General features: G+C 48.6%; 8 protein-coding genes across 8 annotated transcripts; 4 read left to right on the top strand and 4 right to left on the bottom strand.

Annotated features, from left to right (window-relative positions):
* Window positions 1-1,140: 1,140 nt before the first annotated feature.
* On the bottom strand, window positions 1,141-2,539 carry BO79DRAFT_267978 (uncharacterized protein; the record flags this gene model as incomplete). The annotated part of the gene is made up of 1 exon (XM_025687081.1): window positions 1,141-2,539. One exon carries the CDS (start codon window positions 2,537-2,539, stop codon window positions 1,229-1,231), a length of 1,311 nt encoding a protein of 436 aa, XP_025544540.1. The 3' UTR covers window positions 1,141-1,228.
* A 710-nt stretch (window positions 2,540-3,249) lies between these two features.
* Window positions 3,250-7,522, bottom strand: BO79DRAFT_267973 (5-oxoprolinase; the record flags this gene model as incomplete). The annotated part of the gene is made up of 6 exons (XM_025687080.1): window positions 3,250-3,394; window positions 3,451-4,654; window positions 4,706-4,891; window positions 4,946-6,375; window positions 6,432-6,530; window positions 6,582-7,522. The coding sequence occupies 6 exons, from the start codon at window positions 7,520-7,522 to the stop codon at window positions 3,250-3,252; spliced, it is 4,005 nt and encodes a 1,334-aa protein (XP_025544539.1).
* A 337-nt stretch (window positions 7,523-7,859) lies between these two features.
* Window positions 7,860-9,434, top strand: BO79DRAFT_224166 (allantoate permease; the record flags this gene model as incomplete). The annotated part of the gene is made up of 1 exon (XM_025683648.1): window positions 7,860-9,434. One exon carries the CDS (start codon window positions 7,860-7,862, stop codon window positions 9,432-9,434), a length of 1,575 nt encoding a protein of 524 aa, XP_025544538.1.
* A 930-nt stretch (window positions 9,435-10,364) lies between these two features.
* Window positions 10,365-11,651, top strand: BO79DRAFT_234670 (NAD(P)/FAD-dependent oxidoreductase; the record flags this gene model as incomplete). The annotated part of the gene is made up of 1 exon (XM_025684393.1): window positions 10,365-11,651. The coding sequence occupies one exon, from the start codon at window positions 10,365-10,367 to the stop codon at window positions 11,649-11,651; it is 1,287 nt and encodes a 428-aa protein (XP_025544537.1).
* A 44-nt stretch (window positions 11,652-11,695) lies between these two features.
* Window positions 11,696-13,467, bottom strand: BO79DRAFT_284280 (Zn(II)2Cys6 transcription factor; the record flags this gene model as incomplete). Its single annotated transcript, XM_025688234.1, has 4 exons — window positions 11,696-11,854; window positions 11,901-12,602; window positions 12,660-13,339; window positions 13,395-13,467. The coding sequence occupies 4 exons, from the start codon at window positions 13,465-13,467 to the stop codon at window positions 11,696-11,698; spliced, it is 1,614 nt and encodes a 537-aa protein (XP_025544536.1).
* A 244-nt stretch (window positions 13,468-13,711) lies between these two features.
* BO79DRAFT_267963 (Zn(II)2Cys6 transcription factor) lies at window positions 13,712-15,095 on the bottom strand (the record flags this gene model as incomplete). The annotated part of the gene is made up of 3 exons (XM_025687079.1): window positions 13,712-14,346; window positions 14,406-14,879; window positions 14,928-15,095. 3 exons carry the CDS (start codon window positions 15,093-15,095, stop codon window positions 13,756-13,758), a joined length of 1,233 nt encoding a protein of 410 aa, XP_025544535.1. The 3' UTR covers window positions 13,712-13,755.
* An 819-nt stretch (window positions 15,096-15,914) lies between these two features.
* BO79DRAFT_267960 (MBL fold metallo-hydrolase) lies at window positions 15,915-16,804 on the top strand (the record flags this gene model as incomplete). The annotated part of the gene is made up of 1 exon (XM_025687078.1): window positions 15,915-16,804. The coding sequence occupies one exon, from the start codon at window positions 15,915-15,917 to the stop codon at window positions 16,716-16,718; it is 804 nt and encodes a 267-aa protein (XP_025544534.1). The 3' UTR covers window positions 16,719-16,804.
* Window positions 16,805-18,541: 1,737 nt separating this feature from the next.
* BO79DRAFT_250318 (glutamate--cysteine ligase) lies at window positions 18,542-20,677 on the top strand (the record flags this gene model as incomplete). The annotated part of the gene is made up of 7 exons (XM_025685808.1): window positions 18,542-18,552; window positions 18,606-18,678; window positions 18,728-18,793; window positions 18,844-18,956; window positions 19,005-19,130; window positions 19,177-19,726; window positions 19,778-20,677. 7 exons carry the CDS (start codon window positions 18,542-18,544, stop codon window positions 20,675-20,677), a joined length of 1,839 nt encoding a protein of 612 aa, XP_025544533.1.
* Between the last annotated feature and the right edge of the window lie 201 nt (window positions 20,678-20,878).

The following is a 20,878-nucleotide window of genomic DNA, read 5'->3' as shown; positions in this document are numbered from 1 at the left end:
TAGTTACTAATATCTACTAGAAATAATTAGATATAATTAAAAGATTTATATTATAATTTAATATATTTAAAATAAAGTTAATTGATTTATATATATAATATATATATATATTTATTTAAATTATATTAATAATATATAGATCTACTAATACTTACTAAAAATAATTAAATATAATCAGGAATTTTATCTTATAATCTGATATATTTTAAATAAATAAATTTATATATAAATTTATATATATTTATTTATATTAGATTTATAATATAAATTTATTATTTACTAATATCTACTAGAAATAATTAGATGTAATTAGAAGATATATCTTATAATTTAATATATTTAAAATTAAGTTAATTAATTTATATATATAATATATATATATATTTATTTAAATTATATTAATAATATATAGATTTACTAATACTTACTAGAAATAATTAAATATAATCAATATATTTACGGAATTAATAAATTCCAATACTTATACAGTAATATATAACCAGAATTCCCCAGGTCGTAATTTCAATTATTTTTTTAATTCTAATTAGAATTTCTAGTAAAAATTAGTAAAAATACTGTAAATACAAGAGCTCGCCAGGTTTACTACCTGGTGAGACAGTGTATTTTTACAGCTTAGTTTTTCTGATAGTCAGTATTAGTAATAACCAGGTCCCATACTGGTAAGAACCAAAAATACGTACGACCTGGCGACCTGGGGACCTGACGACCCCTATGAAATGATTATCGAGCAATGATTTGCAATGTATCATCACGTCTACAAGGTAAAACACAACTATTGGTCTCAAAAAAACAGAGACCATACCAGTGCTTCTTGCCGACGTACCCCTCCACCATTACCCCCAGTGCTTGAAGCAACACTTTGCAGTCATGAGGATTCACCATGGATTCTGACTGATAATCAGACAAGATTTCATCTTCGATATTATCTACTCAGACCAGAATGAACCCCGGTAAGGTCAAGTGCGGATTGCAGCAGAGCAGCCATACTATGTCTGCAGACGGACAGGATGTATTTACCGGACCTTCATTGCATATGAGTGGGAAAGCAAAACCACCTAGCTATTCCTTCACATTGAAGATCGAATGACAGTCACCTACCATCACAGTATCTTCCAACGTCTCCAGCCTTCAACTTCCCAACTGCCCTATTCCAAGGTATCAACCTACCACCAAAGGTAAGGATGTGTGAGATATCCGTCTCTGTGGACTAACGTGAAATCGAAAGAAGCAAGTCAAAGCCTTCCCGAAGTCGCTCTCTATCTTGCCGTCCGAGTTCTCCATTGCCTGCATTCTCGATCAAACGCGTTGCCTTTTCCAGTTTCGCCGGAAATACCTTTGCAACCAGTGCCTGCACAATTTCCCTTCGAGCCGCGGGTTTGTCGATCGCGAGCAGGATTGAAGCGAAGATATGTGTTTTATTCACAAATCTCGCATCGCCGACCTTATTGAGAAGTCCCTGCATCTTGCGATTATAGAGCAGCCGGTACCATCTCAACCGCTCTGCCGAATCCTCTTGAGTATCCAGAGACTTTTCATGCTCTACTGGGTCCATATCCCTCATGATCCATTTAGGGAATGTAGCATAGCCCAGGAACCGTGGCATGGTCTGCACCTCATCCCAGTCAATGATTCCACTCACATTACACTGCTCATCGACACGGATGTTCGTGGAGTCAAATTGTGGCACTGCAAGCACGAATGTCTCATCCTTTTCGTCTTTCTGGCTCGTCGACAACGGCATGCATCCGATCATCATTTCCAGCATTATAAGACAGCCAACGTCAAATGCACCTTCTTCTTCTTTCCCGCTGGGTGATCTCAAAAGGCGCTCACGCAAAAAGTCCACAGTGGACTCGTAAGGACCATACTCCGCATACAGCACATCAGTCCCGGACCCCTTCCGCGAATGGTAGCATGGAAGCACCCGAAGATCGCCATGGACATCCGGTCCCAACGTACCAATTCCGTCGAAACAGAACCTGTGCAGCTTTGCCATAGTCTCTGCGACACTGTCTAGTATGCGCAGTCGCTTTTGGTCCAATGACATTGCTCCTGAGTCGTCGAACCAGGCATCCGAGACCAATGTTCCTGGGACAAAACTCTCAACAATGTACGGTGTTTCCAAGACATTTTCTGATGAGACATCGAAATCGTACACTTCTGGCATGGGGAAATGGGCTCGCTTCTGGATAAATTGCATCATTTCCACCTTCGCAATCAAGGCACTTTTGGCAGTCTCTGTGCAGTGCCCTGGGCGGCAGCTGATGGGTAGGCGGATGATGTAACGCACCTGGTCGTCAAATTCGACCACATGAATAACATTACGGCTGCCTTCATGACAAAAGAGCACACTTGCAGTTGTAAATGTGTCTATAGTTTGCTTTCGGCGGACCTCAACGGCAAGAGTAGTGAGTGCAACACGGCTAATTGTGAGAAGGTCATTGAATTGCTCTTTCGCCGGCGCTAGATGTGGCAGTTTGGTGCCTGTACCACTTGTATCACGTATTGGTAACGCCATGGTGCTTTTCTCGACGGGGATTAGGAGGACGAATCAGAACGAAACCAAACCTTGAGGTAGATTTTGGAGACGTGGAGCCGAGTGTAGAGAAAACTAACACTTTTGGCCGTAAGAAAAAGGTGAAAACCATTCACGAGACCTTCACGAGACCTTCACGATGCACAGTGAATGCCTTCCTCATATTCACTGAACTGCTTATCACGGAATAACATTTGAACAATTACGCATAATGGAGCAAGCAAGGCTCTGTCTCTACCAGCAAAAAGGCTCCACACAAGCTAACTTCACTATGCCTGACATTCAATCAACTAGACCCAACTTGTCTGAACCCAGATATAGTCAATTTACAGGCAGATCCAAGTTATTGTTCAAAAGTATTTACAGGCAGTCTCTTGAGAGAGCAATGGAGAGCAGTAGAGAGCAAGGTGCTCATCAAGAATTACCATCCTTGCGATGACTTAATTGGTGATATCTAGCAGAGCTCCCACCTGCTTGTGTCCACATACCCTCAATGATCTAAATCAACTATCCTACCTTTTGAAGGAGAAGCAACTAAAGTGATTCGGCATGTAGAAGTCAAAATTGTTCAATTAGCATCACATGATCGCCGGTTACACCCTCCAATGTGTTCATCCATGCTTGTTCATACACTTCGCCTCGCAAGTTTTGCTATGGGACTGCAGGGCTATCACCTCAACGAGTATCAATGACTATAAAGCTGCTTCAGCGGTGGCACTGAAGCTGTGTACGCTTCCCCGTGCTTCGAATACTACCCGATTCTCCTCCAAACTGTTGCCACTACAGATGGGTATGGCGTTCTCGTCCGATGGCCTTCCCCAGCCACCTCCACCAGGACTAGTATTCATGTCAGCCAAGCGTGAAACAATGAGCAGGTGGGCTCCTCTACTTACGTGTGAATGATAATACGCTCCCCAGGCTGCACTTTGAGCTCCATCTTCCCACCAATGTTGATCGTGCGCTCAGTTCCATCCAGCTCTTTCTTCACGTACAGGTTCAATCCCGCCTGGCCAGCCTCACCACCAGCCAGTCCATATGGCCGATAGACGCGACGTTCGCTCAGCATAGAGGCCGACAGGGGAATGCGGAACTCCAGTTCCCGAATCACACCGTCTCCACCGCGGTAAAGTCCCCTGCCACCAGATCCCTTGCGGATAGAGAACTGTCGCAAAATGACCGGGTATCGCAGCTCGTATACTTCTGCGTCGGTGATCCGAGTGTTGGTCATATGGACATGAACACCAGATGTGCCATGCCAGGTTGGACCGGCACCGGAACCACCACATATGGTCTCGCCGACGCCGAAGCCCGGGATGTCGTTACCGTTTTCGTCTAGTCCACCCATACCGAAAGAGATGATATTGCAGCATCCTTGCGAGGCCGCACAGGCTTGGAAGGCTCCTAGAACGACATCCGTGATACGCTGCGATGTGATGGGGTTGCCGGCGCAGACGGCCGCATACCCAGATGGATTGATAAGCGTGCCGGAAGGAATGATAACGTTGATCGGCGCCAAACAGCCTTGGTTCAATGGAATGTCAACATCGATAAGGGCACGCAGGCTATAAATAATTGCCGAGTGGGCAATGGCTTTGGGGGCATTCAGGCAGTTGAATGTCTCTCGCCCGGTGCCAGTGAAGTCGAACTCGGCAGATCCGGTCTCTGCGTCGATGCGGATCTCTAATCTAATCTCTGTACCATCATCCATGAAGTCAGAAAAGCGGAGGGGCTGTCCGGCGGCCTTTCTGCCAATTGTCTTAAGCAACTCTCGTACTGCGGTTTCGGCATTTCTTTTGATGGCGTCCATGTAGAAATGGACTACATCAAGCGTGTTTTCTTGAACGAGACCTTCCAGCAACTGTGCGCCCTTCTGGTTGGCTGCAATAGCTGCTTTCAGGTCGGAGACATTGTCTTTATAAGTACGAGTGCCACTGCAACCTGGGTACGAGGCTGGCTCGTCATATAAGAACTTCCGCACCATGTCTTCGTCAAAATGGCCTTGTGATACCACCTTGAATCCCATAGTCATGGCCCCTTCCTCATATAACATTTTACTGTCTGAGGGCATAGACCCTGGCGCAATTCCTCCAATCTCGGCTGCAATCATAGTTAGACATGACCATCTCATCAACAAGCGGTATTGCTTACCATGGTGGCCTCGAGAGGCGACATAGAAGATGATCTTGCTTCCTTGCTGATCCCAGATAGGAGTAATGATAGTTATGTCCGGAAGATGCGTTCCGCCAGCAAGTGGATGATTGGTGAGAATGTGGTCTCCTGGCTTCAGGTTTCCACCATACTGTTCATGCTGATACCGCACAGCATACTCCATACCTGAAAATGGCCCAAGTCAGCTGTCGTTGAGAAGTATAGGAAAGCAGCACTTACTGCCGAGGTGAACAGGAACATTAGGTGCGTTCGCCACAAGTTTTCCGTCAGGTGAAAACACTGCACAGGAAAAGTCCAACCGCTCTTTAATGTTTGTTGAGACGGATGTCTTCTGGAACATCCGGCTCATCTGGTCGGCAACCGACATGAATCGATGACCAAAAATCGAAAGCTTGATTGGGTCGACCACTGTTGCGTTGTCGACTTGGTTCTTGACCGACTGAACATTAAGGATCACATGGCGAGATAAAATAGTGGCCGATGCATGGGGTTCAACGACAATGGTTTGTGTCTTGTCAATGATCATGGCTGGTCCTGGGATGAAGCTGCCTGGCTTCAGGTGCTCTAAGAAGAAGACTGGTGTGGTGACACGCCCGACGCCTGCAAAATACACCTCTGTGGAATCGTCCCGGCTTTCTTCTCCAATGGCTAATGCCGTAATAGATCGCAACTCGGGCTGCGGCGCCTCTGGGGGGACTGAAATGGCCTTGCCTACTCCACGAACACGTATATCTTCGACTAGGATATTGCGACCTGGGAAGGTAAAGGAAAATTCACGCTGGTGCTCTTGAATGAATGCTGCCCCAAAATCTCCGCCATCTGGTCTGAGGACCATCAATGTATTATCGGTTCCTTGGTAGCGGAGATTAAGGTACACCTCATAATGTATGCGACTCTCCTCAATACCGTCTGCGGTCAAGGCTTCGGTGACCTTTGCCTTGAGAGCCTCAATACGGCCATTAATTATTTTCATTGCACTCGCGGTAAGAGCTCCGGACGCAGGCTCCTGGACCTCATGCACCACATCAGCCAGAGCCATACCGTATGCGGAGAGAATCGACGAATAACGGTGGACTATGACGGTCTTTATGGACAATGACGATGCAATTGCACATGCATGTTGTCCACCTGCTCCTCCAAAACAGGCCAGGTTATGTGCTGAAGTGTCATACCCTCGTGCCTCGGTCAATGCCCGGATGGGCTTTGCCATAGATTCGTTCGCAACTTGAATGAATCCCAGCGCAATCTCCTCAGGTGTCTTCCGGTGACCTGTCTCTGCATTGATTTTATCTGCCAGTTCCGTGAACTTTTGACGAGTGACCTCGACGTCAAGGGGCTCGTTCTCGTTAGGCCCAAAGATTTTGGGGAAATAGTCCGGGAGCAGGCGACCCAGGAACAAATTTGCATCAGTCACAGTCAATGGACCTCCTTTGCGGTAGCAAGCTGGCCCTGGATGTGCACCTGCAGATTCCGGTCCGACTACGAAGAGCCCATGACGCCAGAACAGAATGCTGCCACCACCAGCCGCTACTGTATTGATGTCTAGCTGTGGAGCCATCACTGTCACTCCTGAGATGGTGTTCTCGAAGGTATGTTCTAGCTTGCCGTCATACCGTGAGACGTCAGTACTGGTGCCGCCCATGTCAAACCTAGCTATTCGGTCAGCGAGTATCCTCTTCAGTATGTCGCCCGAGATAAAACATACCCAATAACAGGTTTACGGTCTTCTGGGTCAAACGAGGTGCCTGCGTATCCTACAACACCACCTGCGGGCCCCGACAAAATTGCGCGCAAACCGGAGAACCTAAACAGGGTCAGCTTGACTTGGGTCTTCTAGATGGGAAGAAGGTAATACTTTTGAAAGTTTACCAGACCACCATCGCTTTGCATGAACTCGCAGCGCGTGTCTGACGATTGTAACCCGTCCTGGAAGCCGGATCGGAAACCTTGGATATATCGTTGAATCACCGGCGTTAAGTAGGCGTCTGCCGTAGCTGAAGCGCCTCGAGAGGTCATTTTTATCATGGGAAGCAGCTGGCTAGAGAGCGAGATCTGTGTAAATCCGATCTCGTTGGCAATCCTCTCGATAGCCAACTCATGCTCTTGGAATGTATATGAGTGTACGAGACAGACAGCAATGGAGCGATATCCCTCATCGAAAAGCTTTTGCAAACCCTGTCTCGTCTTCGCCTCGTCGAGAGGCTCTAAGACGCGGATGACCTCCCCACTGACTCCCTTCTTCAGGTAAGGGTCTGCCTCCAAGGCCGCTTCAAGGCGTTCCTTATCTGGAACAGGATTCTGTTGATAGCCCTCTATAGTGACTCGCTCATCGATCTCGATGACATCTTCATAAAGCACGTCGGGTCGCTGGATGTTCAAAGCAAAGAGCTTAGGACGCGACTGAGTCCCGATGCGGAGTGCATCCTTGAAACCCTTTGTGATCAGAAGCGCCACCCGTTCTCCTTTTCTCTCTAGCAAAGCATTCGTGGCGACCGTCGTTCCCATACGGATACCGACGCTGCCAAAATCCGATGTGGTGAGTTTCTGGTCGCGGGGAAAGCATTTTCCAGTTGCTTGTTCAAGAATCCGGCGGATGCCTTCAATCGGGGCGTCTGCATAGTTAGCTGGATCTTGCGAAAGCAGTTTGACGACAATATCTTCCTTGCAGCCTTCTACAATCCCCAGACAATCGGTGAATGTGCCACCACGGTCTACAAATGTCAGCTTTGCGGTCGCCCAATTCAGGCAGCGCAACTCACCAATGGCAATTTTGATATTGAGCTTCGATGAAGACATGATTATTGACTGAATATCACCAGGAGACGTGCACTGAACTGTTTCTCCCAATGGCCGGCGTGCCCCTTTATAGAGTGGCCTCCGGCATTCATCTCCAACAGCGCTCGCCCCAATGCCGGCGCTATCTTATCGTGCCCTATCATGGGACCTTAACGGTACTTTGTTATCGGCCTCGCTCCGACCTTCCCCTCGCCTTAGCCTTTCGGGGCATGGAGTTCTGATAACAAATGCCGACGTCGTTATCAGGTGCATCTATACGATGCTATAAAACTGACACTCGACGACATGGTCGGGGTGCTTCTCCCACCTCATCAATGCAGATGCTACACTGGTCGTCATGACTACCGACCAGAAGAAACCTGGCCTCGACAGCAGCGCCTCCAATGAGGAGAAGATTAAGCATGGCCAGATGGACATCCTCGACCATCGGTCGGGGCATGATGAAGATGTTGCAGTGCAGTTTCTCGCCCAGCTCGATCCCGCCATCATGGCGACACCCATCTCCGACGCAGAGGCGCGACGCGTGCTGTGGAAGATTGATTTGATATTGATCCCACTGATCATGGTCACTTGCGTGCTCGCCGCAGTCGACAAGGTCATCATCTCTAATGCCGCTATCTACGGTATGGAGACTGATACCCATCTCACTGGCAACCAATATTCCTGGGTGGGCTCGATATTCTACTTTGGTTACCTGCTCTTCGAGTACCCTGCTGCGCTACTCATCCAGCGGCTCCCCGTAGCCAAACTCTACGTGGGAATGGTCTTCTCTTGGGCAGTCATGATGCTGTGCACGGCCGCTACGCAGAACTTTGCAGGTCTGGCGACAGTGCGCTTCCTCATGGGCATGCTCGAGGCATCGGTGTTTCCCATCTCCAGCATTCTGACAGTCATGTGGTGGAAAACGAGTGAACAACCTCTCCGGGTAGCCTTCTGGTTCAACCAGCTGTCGTCCGTCTTCTCTGGAGTCGTCAGCTACGGCATCGGACACACCCACACAGCACTACACCCCTGGCGACTACTCTTCCTTGTCCTCGGCGCATTCTCCATCCTCTGGTCAGGCGTCTTATACATCTTCCTACCAGACTCCCCAGTCCAATGCTGGTACTTCTCCGACCGCGAAAAGTTCGTCTGCCTCGAGCGCGTCAAAGACAACAACACTGGTATGGAAGATAAAACCATCAAATGGTATCAAGTGCGTGAATGTCTCCTCGACCCAAAAACATGGCTCCTAGCTCTCTTCTCGCTCGCCCAGAACATCCCCAACGGCGGCCTCGTCACCTTCTCCGCCCTCATTGTCACCGGACTCGGCTATTCCTCCCTGATCACCACCGTCCTAGGCATCCCCACCGGTGTCCTCGCCACCGTATGGCAGATCTTGCTCTCATTACTCGCCTCCCGTGTGCCAAATTCCCGCTGTTTCATCATCGCCGTCTCGAACCTAGTCCCTATGGCCTGTGCCATCCTCATGTGGAAATTGCCCCGCTCCGACAAGCACGGCCTCCTCGCCTCCTACTACGTCTTTTACACCTACTGGGCACCCTACGTGCTATCCACTTCGCTCCCTATGGCGAACACCAGTGGTCACTCCAAGAAACTGACTCTAAATGCTATCTTCTTTATCGCATACTGCGTGGGGAATATCATCGGTCCGCAGGTCTTCCGCTCCACAGATGCCCCGAGTTACTCGCACGGATATGAAGGCCTGCTGGCTTGTCTGGTTGTTGCGATCGTCGCGATCTCAGCCTACGGCGTACTTTGTAGATGGGAGAATCAGCGACGGGATCGTGAACAGCAGCAGCAGCAGCAGCAGCAGCAGGAGGAGGAGCAGCAGTCTGTTACTGTCACGGAGGATGCGGCATTTTCGGATCTAACGGATAAAGAGAAGAGATCGTTCCGATATACATATTAGTGTAGTATAGATTTTGAACCAATATTGACATTGTGAAGAATAATACTATTACTAGTAATGGAAAACATTATAATATTGCTGCACGATCCTTTGTGATCACTGATCTTGCTCGCAGTACTTACCTACATCAATCACTGGATAAGCGTACAGGGTACCTACAATATACCAACCACTTCGTAATGACCCCAAACCCGCTTACTCCAAATGATCACTTTCTCCGCTTTACACACTGCTAATAGTAATACCCAGTAGTAGTATGATCAACCCATCCAATGACCACCTCGATATCAACGAGCGGGGTAAACCCCGAGACAAGCGAATTATGTGGCCCAACATCTAACCGATAAGAACCTACTAACATTAAAGTAAGTAGCTACCGACTACGTAGATAGCATAGAATAGGAGTAGTATGCATACGCCGGTCCTATACCCACCCTATCATACTAAGCCATGAATCCAAAGTGGGGAATCAGTAGCGGGATGGATCCTTGCAGATGATAAGTAAGTTAGGTATGATGAAACGGGCGGGAGGAAGGTGGGAGGGAAGGTCGGAACGAGGCCCGGGTTGGTCTGCTGGGCTCTTACTTTCATTCTTCTGTTCTCTGTTGGGTGGGGGGATTGATTATCTTGCTATCTGCTGGGAGGAGCTTTATCGTGATAAGGGATTGCGCTACTGGTATCCTCTCGGGGGGATTAATGATAGTAGGTTGAGGGGAAGGCAGGCAGGTCGGTGCGACGTGGATACTGACTAACTACTCTCCGAGTGGTTGGCCATTGAGGGGTTCTGGCTACTACTATTATGAGGGTCTCTGGGTTATAGTAGCTGGTTGGTTGGTGGCTTTGCTCGATACTCATAACTAGATAAATAAATACTTCAGTTGAGTAGTGAAGGTGTGAACCAGAACCATTCTAATATTTGGCTACTCTACCATGGACCGAAACACAAAGATCCTCATCGTCGGAGCTGGCTGCTTCGGTACTTCGACCGCTTATCATCTCGCCCAGCGCGGTTTCACGTCCATTCGCGTGCTGGATCGATATCCTACGCCATCCTGCGAGGCCGCCTCAACCGATATCAGCAAGATCATTCGCAGCGACTATAACGAGCCGCTGTATGCTCGTTTGGGAATTGAGGCGATTGCCGCCTGGAAATCCTCGGCTTTGTTTCGTGGGCTGTATCATGTCCCTGGCTGGGTTTTGAGCGCATACAAGCTGTCGTGCGCGTTTGTGGAAGGGTCGATTGAGACGTGCACCAAGCTCGGAGTTGAAGGATTGGAACGCCTGTCGACGCAGCAGATCCGTGAGCGGTTCCCCCTTGTGACGGGCGAATTGGATGGGTGGAATATCAACGTCTGGAATCCGACGGCTGGCTGGGCGGCGGCCGGGGAAGCCTTGCGGCGCATGGCCGTCGCAGCGCAGGAGCAAGGGGTGGATTATATCTCAGGTGAAGAGGGCTGGGTCAAGAGGTTGTTGTTCGATGAGGAGAAGCGTTGCACGGGAGTGATCACGGCTGATGGATCCACGCATGTTGCTGACCTGGTCGTGGTGGCTGCCGGAGCTTGGACGCCAACATTGCTGGACGTGGCGGGCCAGTTGACGGCCAAAGGCCACAGTGTGGCGCATATACAACTCTCCCCGGCGGAGACAGCTCATTATTCCGCACTTCCTATTATGGATAATCTGGAGCTGGGCTACTTTTTTCCGCCGCAGGCAGATGGGGTGTTCAAGATGGCGCACAGCCAGTTCATCACGAACATGCAGACGGATACACAGTCCGGAAACAAGTCATCTGTTCCTCACACCTTTGTGGACAATCCACAAGATGATCTCCCGCTGGAGATCGAAGCTCAGATGCGCCGGAACCTCCGTCGTGTCCTACCGGAACTCGCCGACCGTCCATTCTGTTATACCCGTCTTTGCTGGGACGCTGATACCGCTGACCGCCACTTTCTGATTTCACCGCACCCTAATCATCAAGGCCTGTACGTGGCTGCCGGAGGATCAGCGCATGGCTTCAAGTTTCTGCCCGTGCTTGGCAAGTACATTGCCGACTTGCTGGAAGGAAATTTAGAGTCCGACATTGCCCAGCAGTGGCAATGGCGCGCAGGTCAGACGGTGACCGCGAAGAATCTAGCCCATCAGGACCCCGAATTGGAGTTGAGTGACCTGACAGGATGGAAGGGACGTAAAACTCGTGAGAGGGGGCCGAGATTGTAATAGTCAACGAAACAAACAAATAACACATGCTAAAATGAATGTCTTTATGTTAGCGCTAGTTTCCACCCCCCAAGCATCGTCATCGCATGCTCCCATTCAAAGCGCGCTGTCTCCCCTGACATGGCGTCATTTGCAATTTCATTTAGGTTAAGGTCACGGCGTCGCCAAACCATCTCTATCACTTCTCTTGCCGGGGTGATGTTCTAAATCATTAGCTTGTGAATCGTATTTGTGGGTGAATAGACGTACACCAAAACGACGAATGGCCTCCCACTCCTGGAAGATCTGCAGAACAACGACTCTATCCCTGTCGTCCGAGGCACAACAACCTGCTAGGAAGAGAGGCCATAGAGGAAGCACGGCAGTGCGCGTCATGTTGGACTTGTGCGTTTGTATAACATTGAGAATCTGGCGAACATAGCGGAGTTTTTCCTCAGTGGTAAATGGTGGACACGAAAAAGTTGACGTAGAAGACGAACATATCTCGTACAGGAGCAACATTGCGCCCAAGCGATTTGCTTCAGCAATGACCATACATTCTTGCTCTGAGTGCAAGTCCATATCCGCATGAGGTGGCGTTTGACGGAGCACCTCCAACGAGTGCTTCAGTCCATACGCACTTTGGATGTCCAGCTCATGTTCTTGCCATGCCAAGTCAGTTACTTTATTTATTAGGAGAAGTAGCGCATGGCTAAATCCCATATAAGGGTCGATAATATCTGATGATGGACTTGGAGGCAAGGCAGAAAGACATGGATGTTTTTGTGGACCATCCCATCGAAAGGCCGTTCGGGCAAGAACGAGGTGGAAAACGAAGTAGCGGTCGAAGAAACCAAGAAGCTCCTGACTGTGCTGCGATGGTGTTTTCCAACGTCGTTGCTTTCGTGCCGACATGACATTCTGGAACCCGTTCAGGTGAGTCACCCACGATGGACAACTATGATCTGAGATCTAATGATGTCAACTCTCACGTCTGAGCTAGTAGGTATAGTTGGATATTCTCAATACCTCAAACCAACAGAGCATCAGAACAAGCCCCAATATCACATCCATCTCCCGATCTGACCAACTATCCTGATCTAGAAGAGACTGGAGGTGGAGTAGCGCACGGTGATGATGTTCCAGAGCAGGGACGCGATACTGCACTTGGGAAAGACGCAAAGTATTTGCGGAAATGGCCAATGCCGCATGATAGATGCCATCAGAACTAAGAGCCATGGGCAAGATCAAGTATCGATATGGATTCGATTGTACATTGTCGACCAGGGTTGAGCTGCTGCAAATGACTGTCTCAAAGAATGCCAGCAGCATGGGATCCTCGCTGGATCGATTCAGGGCCGTGACTGGCATTGTATTCATTGCGGGTGATAGTAGCAGCCGTCGTGGATGACCAAGCGAGTTCCCGCCACATCCCCTTTGGTACTCTACACAGAGCCGATTCACGTCGTCAGCGGACGTGTTTAAAAACATCCACTGCTGGTGCGAAATCTTGGGCGTGGGATGTCGCGGCATCTTAACCAGGTCGTGCTCATTTGAGACATCCATTCTCTTGCGGCCGTTTTTTGACCATACTCCGGTCCTTCCATGACAGACTCCCTTGGCGATCGATTCGTCAAGCCAGATCAACTGAAAGCTGTATTCGCAGCCCCGGTTGTTCCGCGCGCAGCGACGGCAGACGGGATGGCTCTCTTTGATATGCATTAGCTTACAGAGGCTATTCAATCCGGAGGTGAAATATCGTACCATCACATTTTACCCTCCGAGCCCTGCAGGCCCGGCAGCCTGTCCGGGTGCGAGAGATGGTCGAGCGCGCCATGAGATGGAGAGGAATGGCTGCGGAGAAGGAAGGAGTGGTTTATCCGAAGCCATTTATAGGCCACGCGGGGAACACCCCGGCCTTATCAGCGAAACCTTAATACATATAGCTGCACTCAATATAAGTCTTGGTTATCTCTTGTCATAAAACCCCATTCCTCGGTGCCCTAACTTCTCTTCCTCAAATCGGCTGGTCCAAGCCCCAATGTTTCAATGCAAATACAGCGACATAGGCCATCTGTTCTGTTAATGCGACCGTTCTGATGGTTTGAAAGAGAAGCGTGCAATGTCAAATCCAATCGAAATGAACATAATCATCGTGCAAGTGGACAGATGCTTGGGATATCCAGCCACTGGTGTCGCGGTTATCTCTAAAAGAGTGCTGTAAAGTCATATAGTGTAGGGTGCTTCCCCGTTCCTCCGATGAAGCATTCCACACCTCATCGCTATCTGGCATGCTAAAGTCCAGGTCTGCGAGCGTAAGAAGTGCACTCATTTGTGAGCCACCGTGACTTTGACCATCAGAATCGACTATTTGTTTTGGCCCACATAGCCGGCATAACTTATAAAGAGCCATCCCGAATCGCTTAGCTTCTTCCACACTTACCCAGATGAGAGCTACTGGCGCATCAAGGGGATGCTGAGCTAACATACTCGGATACGAGAACAATCCCAGCTGCCGACAGGTTTCCACGAGCGATGTGAGTAGCTCGTACTTGGATGATGGCAGGTGACAACGAAGGTTCAGGTCAAAAGTCACCTCCTGCTTAGCTATGAGCAGAGCAAATATAAGCTGGAGAAGAATGCTCTGGTATGTCGGCATTTGCCAAGGTTTTATCTCGAGATGCTGTGGTGTTGACTCCGACACATGCCACCGGGACTATGATTGTGAAGAAGTCAGCCCCTGTTTGACAATACTGATCATGATACAACCCCTACTTTTTGTGTCTGTATAGCAGACAGCAATTTGTGATGGAAATGCATCGCCGACTCCCGCCCCTCCCGGTCGCCCTTGATCCATAGTCCAATCATTAGCATGGACTGTATCAGAATACAAGGCTCCTTGGTAAGATCAAATGTTCCTTTATGAAGGAAAGGCCAGACAGGATGAAATTCGCGGAAATAAATATCTATGAAGTCCTGGGCGATCCACCGTGATGCATCGGGAACTGATGCATTCAGCTCAGTTCTCAGTTCCTCCTGTGTTCCGAGCGCCTGTTGCTTCTCGTCCTCAGTTGCGTTGACATCAAGCGAACAGCTCAAACCCCGTTGTTGACACCGGCTGCACGGATGTCCGCCATCACAGCGTTCTTTTCGAACATGGCACTTTTGACAGGCCTTTACTGCCCGAGACTGTGGAGGCTTTCTCTCGGGGTGATAGTTTCGAACATGACGCCGTAACAGGTCGCTGGTCTATAGTTAGCTTTGGAAGCAGATGTTCAGGTGCTCCGGGCATGGCACATTCCTTCGGGCTAAAGTACTCTCACAATAAGGACACGAGAGGCGTTCTCCCTCATTATGACGCGCACTATGTCTCTTCAAGTGTTCTCTCCGCTGATAAGTTGCACCACAGCCTGGATGACCACATCGAAAGCCATAGTGTGACCTAGTAGGTTTGGGGGGAGGCATTATCGTTGGTTGGTTCGGGGCTCTCAGTTCTTGCGAGGATGTAAGAGGGATGCCGGGAAGTGACGAGAAGAAGTGACGCAGTTACCGAAGTGGCCGCTGTTGCACCCGCTCCAGGGATGAACCCAACACCAAAATGCCAATAGGTAATCAGCACCTTTGCAACATGTATTGGCGGAAAGGGTACTTGGTAATCGATTATATACTTCTGTTATTAAGGATTAGTATTCAGGGCCGTGCCCCACTTAAGATACCATATCGGTATCCCACTCGGTCTCCCACTCCAGGTTGCCACGCCATGAATTACCACTCTCCAGATCTTATTTGGAATATTATATGTGGTTATTATTTCAGCAAAAAAAATAAATAAATAAATAAATCATAAATAAATAAATAAAAGACCCCGAAACAATTATAACCAGCATTAGATTGATTGATTCATACAAGAAATTGTTTGTATTTAGAGATAGAATTATTGAAGAAATCTGCCGTATATGAGGAGGGATACCGAAGGCGGGATGCCGAAATAATCAGATTTCTTCATTTCAAAGATGCTTACAAGCACAAGCTGAGTATATCATTAGTATTCTATTATGTGAACAATATTAACCTTTTGTGCTGTGCCACTTAGCAAGTTTCAGCTATAAATACTGGCCATCGAAGACTTGCCTACTTTAACAAGATACTCACGTTTTGCCCAGTTCCCAAGTACTACCATTCAGATCTATATATTGTGCCCTGCGCAGTTATCGGCAAACAGTGCCTTTCTACAAGTGTCTTTCTCTCACCAATCGGCCTCTCTTCTTAAGCTCATCGGCAATCATGGCACCCACTCTTAAAGTCACCCATATTGGCACTGCTACAGCCATACTTGAGATCAATGGGGTCAATATGCTCACCGACCCTTTCTTCTCTCCTGCCGGAACAACTTTCCCTATGACCGACAAATTTTCTCTCAAAGTGGAGGACGACCCTGCCCTCCGCCTAGATCAGCTTCCTGTCATTGATGCAGTCCTGCTCAGTCATGAAGACCATGTCGACAACCTTGACGACCTCGGTCGCCGCCTGCTTGATGGACGCCGAGTCTTCACTACTGTTGACGGTGCGAAGAACCTCTCCCCTCGGCCCGCAGTTCATGGCTTCGAGCCCTGGGAAGAAATGGAAGTTGTCATTGCCGGAAAGAAGTTCCAGGTTATTGGCACGCCAACCAAACACGTCGTTGGTAACGAGTGTACCGGCTTTATCTTGACCGGGGAGGACTTTGGTCATGGTCGCGATGGTCTCCCTAACGCAATCTACTTCTCGGGCGATACTGTTTACGTGGAGGAATTGAAGCAGATGGCAGAGCGCTTCCATATTTGTGCTGCGATCGTCAACCTCGGTAATGCTCATGCGCCTACGGACATAACAGACCCCAGCAGCCCCCCTTATCAGATCACTATGGATGGCAAGCAGGCCGCTCAACTCTTCCGCGAAATCAAGGCCGACTACCTTGTACCTATGCATTATGAGTCATGGCATCATTTCACACAGTTTGGACAAGAGCTGCGTCAGGCTTTCCAGGAGGAAGGAATCAGTGACCAGGTATGCTGGCTCAAACCTGGGGAGCCTGTGAAGGTTCTGTGATTACGCCCATCACAGTGAGTAAACGATGGGATCATGAAAATCTTGTTTTGCTTCAAACGACCATGTGTTGTCTCATGTGTCTGCAGTCGGAAGTGTCAAATCTTAACAGAAAAGACCATCGAAAGCTTCTAGTCTTAGCTTCATTTCAAACCCTTTTGAAAATTGAATGTGAAAACTAGTAATCAGTATACGATTGAGCCTACAGCCTCAATATATTCTCTTACACGTAGTCCTACAACGAATAAATTCTCAACAACTGATTGAACGCATCAACTGTCTGGATAGATCATAAAGAGCAACGCAGGGACAAATGTTGCATGTCACAGGAACCAACAGACTACCGTGGTGTAGCATAGTATGAGAACAATAGACAGGAAGAGTACGTAATAGACAAATGATGGAAAGGGGAAGGATGATTTGGCAGCCCGTGACCTCAAGCACGTGGCCTCAGCCCAATGCGTTCTTTCTATTCCTCTTCTTCCTCTCCCACTTCCCCAACATGTCCATAAACATGCGATCATTTCATCATAGATGGGGTTTTGCAAGCTCCTGTGTTCGAATATTCCCGATCGCCATTGCTGCTTGGTTTAATTTCTTGGCTCTAGCTATGAATGCTAGCCTTTTAAGGCAAATGTATGGCGTCCCTTGGCACGCTGTCCTCCCTGCACTGACAAACTAGCTCGGCTGATGTTCCACCTCAGCCTATACAAGCCATGCTGCGATGCATAAACCGTATTTTGAAGAGTTCTACGACGCGGGTACCTCACATGCCAAAGGGATTTTCATCCACTTACGAAGCCTTTCTCGGCGGGAATAGAACTACGACTCGTGAATGGCAGCCTATTGCAATGCATACGTACGCTGGATGGGAGGACCTGGGTTGGAAGCGAGGAGCTAACATAATTCAGACGGTGAACACTGGTAAAATGCGGAGAACACCGACCAGAAAGGAATTCATCGTCTATTTTTGTGTTTGGTCTCAGGTGTTGCAGATACTAGTGGGCATTTTGAATCGACCTCAGCACTATGCTTACCCCTTACGGAACACGCTTCTTCCAAGAACTCCATCGAAGCAATTCACGATCTGCATTATGTAGGCCTTGGCGATAATGCAACATTTACTTGACCAAGTTACTGATGTCTTCGAGGTAATGTTTCGGTGGAAGATCGACTTTTCAATGCGCTCCAATAATAATCGGGGTGACTCGGAAATGATGCTGCCTTCAATTTCCAGTGGCCCTGCCAAGACGAGAAGTATGTGAGTACTACCGGTTCGAGAGATGCAGGGGACATAGCCCTGTCTGTCTACGAGCTCACGGCCGATGCTGCTGTCTAATTACTGACCCAGATCCAGATGAAGTTAAGACATTTGGGGACGAAGCCGACTGGCCTGGCCTGAGACGCAGAAGATGAGTTTTGTAAGAGGTGCACATATTGAATCCTCGATACGCCCTATGTGGCCTTGTCGTTTCAGACATGATGAGACACCATGCAAGGGGTAGCAACGAGGAAGTTGCAGCCTGCCATTACGCCATCTATCGACCCCAAAAAAAGCGTAATATGTGAGAATGCATGATTGGTCATCCATGACCTCTTTCAGCTGCCCACGAGCATTACGTACGAGGCAGCATACTGCTGTCAGCCAAGCCATGGATTGTCGCGCTACTATGATCGACGACGACGCGTATAGTCCAAGGTCTTAGATGACTCCCTTTAATTGCATTTTGGAGAAGCTATATAATGATGCTCAATAACCCACCATCATATCTAAACGCTTGTACACAAACAAGTCCATTTCATATCACATTCATACTTTACTGAAAATGGGTCCACCGTATGTTCCACCGTTGTCGCACTTGAGACAGTACGTGTCTAACCTCCCAGCAGGGTGAGCGGAACACCGCTTTCATGGCAAGAGCTTCAGCAAGTTGCACCTATTGCTCGTCAAGGGGCCGTGGAGGTAAGTGCTTCCTATATGCCTTCTGAATGCATGTCGCTAACGGTAAAAGCAATTGCTATCTCTATGGAAGAGGCAAAAAAGTAGAAGCGATCTTGAACCACTATGGGGTGACGAGGTAAGACATCACCTGCTGTACTTATATTGAAGGAGACGCTGACTCGACAGATTGAATATACCCTGGTCAGCCTTGACGCAAACAAGTCGCGAGCAACACTGCTTCTTAACCAAGAAGACATCCTACGAAAAGAAGAAAAACAATGTGCTAAAGCTGAGGAAGTGTAAGTATTTAGTAACACTGGCAAAGACAGGATACTGAGACATGATAGTGAACCCTGGAATGAAGTCAAGTTACAGGCGGAATGGGCTCGACATATGGTTGAAGCAACTCCGGGAGAGCCATATGGGGGCGATATTATGGACCTACTCAGGGTTCAAGGCAATATGAAGCGACGGTATGTTGAATCTCGCGACAAGTAGACATAAAGCTGACGTTCTTAGACGGAAATTGATCGGGCAATTTCTATCGCCCGACCAACACCCTGTACCGTTGTGTGTCTTCCCTGGCTTAGGTGAAAAGGGACAGTTCACACTCCCAGAAAGTCCGCATGAAGAGTCTCTTGAGCAAATCTGCTGTCCCATACCGCGCTATATAATGATGACAGAGAACTTGCTGGCACGGCGACAACGGCGTGTCGAGAGCTACATTCCAATATTTCGAGATGAGCAGACGCAAACGCCTTTTCATGACACTTCTGTGTCTTTTGAATACCCCGCAGAGCATCCCCCCGGGAATGGAAAAGAGGGCCATGTCCATCTGGATGGGATCGGTCTCGGGGTCGGGAATTGCTGCATTCAGGTTACGTTCCAGGCTCCTAATGAAATTGAAGCGCGATGGTTACATGACCAAATGATCGCATTGGGGCCGGTTATGTTAGCACTTACTGCTGCTACGCCGATGTTTAAGGGTTATCTGGTAGATACGGAAGTGCGCTGGGGCCGAACCTCTGAATGCTTTGACGATCGTACTCCGGAAGAGTTAGCCACGACGGTATTATGCCCACCCTAAAGTTTCTTGGCTTGACTAACTCATGCAATGCAGCCACCACGGTATTCTTGGAACCGCACATACATCTCGCAAGAGAAGCCAGCCAATCTCGAAAGCAAATCTCCGCTGACTCCCATGAATGAGTCGGTCAAACAACGCTTACTAGATGGCGGCATGGACGAACCTTTGGCGATGCACTATGCCAATATCCTCTCGAGGGACCCAATTGTGCTCAACCGAACAGACCTGGAAAATTTTGATCTAAATAGTACGGGCATATTTGACGTCTACTACAGCACTGTATGGCAACATGTCCGACTCAAGATCCCCTTAACCGACGATGGACCCGGCTGGCGGGTAGAGTTCCGACCGATGGAAGTACAATTGACCGATTTCGACAACGCTGCTTTCGCCATTTTCATGTACCTTCTATCTCGGGCCATCACGGAACTTCACTTGAACTTTTATGTGCCTATCGACCAGCTGGGAGACTCCATGGAACGGGCGCAGAAGCGCAATGCTGCCCTCGAAGAGCGCTTCTGGTTCCGCCGGACCGGATGGTCATCCGCAGAGCAGTGCGAGCGTCCACAGCGTCAGCGGAGAGGTTGTGTTAACTGCTGCTCAAAATCTACTGCACATGCATCACCGTCATGTGCGCTTCTCACGGCGGACGAGATCATCAACGGCGAAGATCCAAAGGTGCCCTCCAGCTTCCCTGGACTGGTGAACATCGTGCGCGCTTATCTACAGTACAGTAACACGCCCGTGATGGACCAAAAGAAGATCATGCCCTACCTAGATGTGATCAGTAAGCGAGCAAGTGGAGAGCTTCCGACGCCAGCCCAGTGGATGCGCTCATTCGTGACCGGTCACGAGGAGTACCAGCGAGACAGCTATGTGAATGAGAAGATCCGTTATGACATGATCCAGGAGATTATTCGGATGGAAGAGTGAGGAGTTGATGGTTATTATGCGCAACGCTTTTGGTTCATATGCATAGTTATAGAAGTATTATAGATGACTCTGCTGTATCTATCTTTCTAATCATGACAGTTACGATCAATACTATCCTTTGTTCAATGGCCACTACGTCATAGTTTAGGATCATTCTGTGGGCGGTGAAACTATCACTGAATACAGGCTGAAAAGGATCGA

This window comes from Aspergillus costaricaensis, assembly GCF_003184835.1.
Source record: "Aspergillus costaricaensis CBS 115574 unplaced genomic scaffold BO79scaffold_2, whole genome shotgun sequence".
NCBI classification, from domain to species: domain Eukaryota; kingdom Fungi; phylum Ascomycota; class Eurotiomycetes; order Eurotiales; family Aspergillaceae; genus Aspergillus; species Aspergillus costaricensis.
Note: the sequence above shows the minus strand (reverse complement) of the source record. Positions and strands in the feature narration are given on the sequence as shown.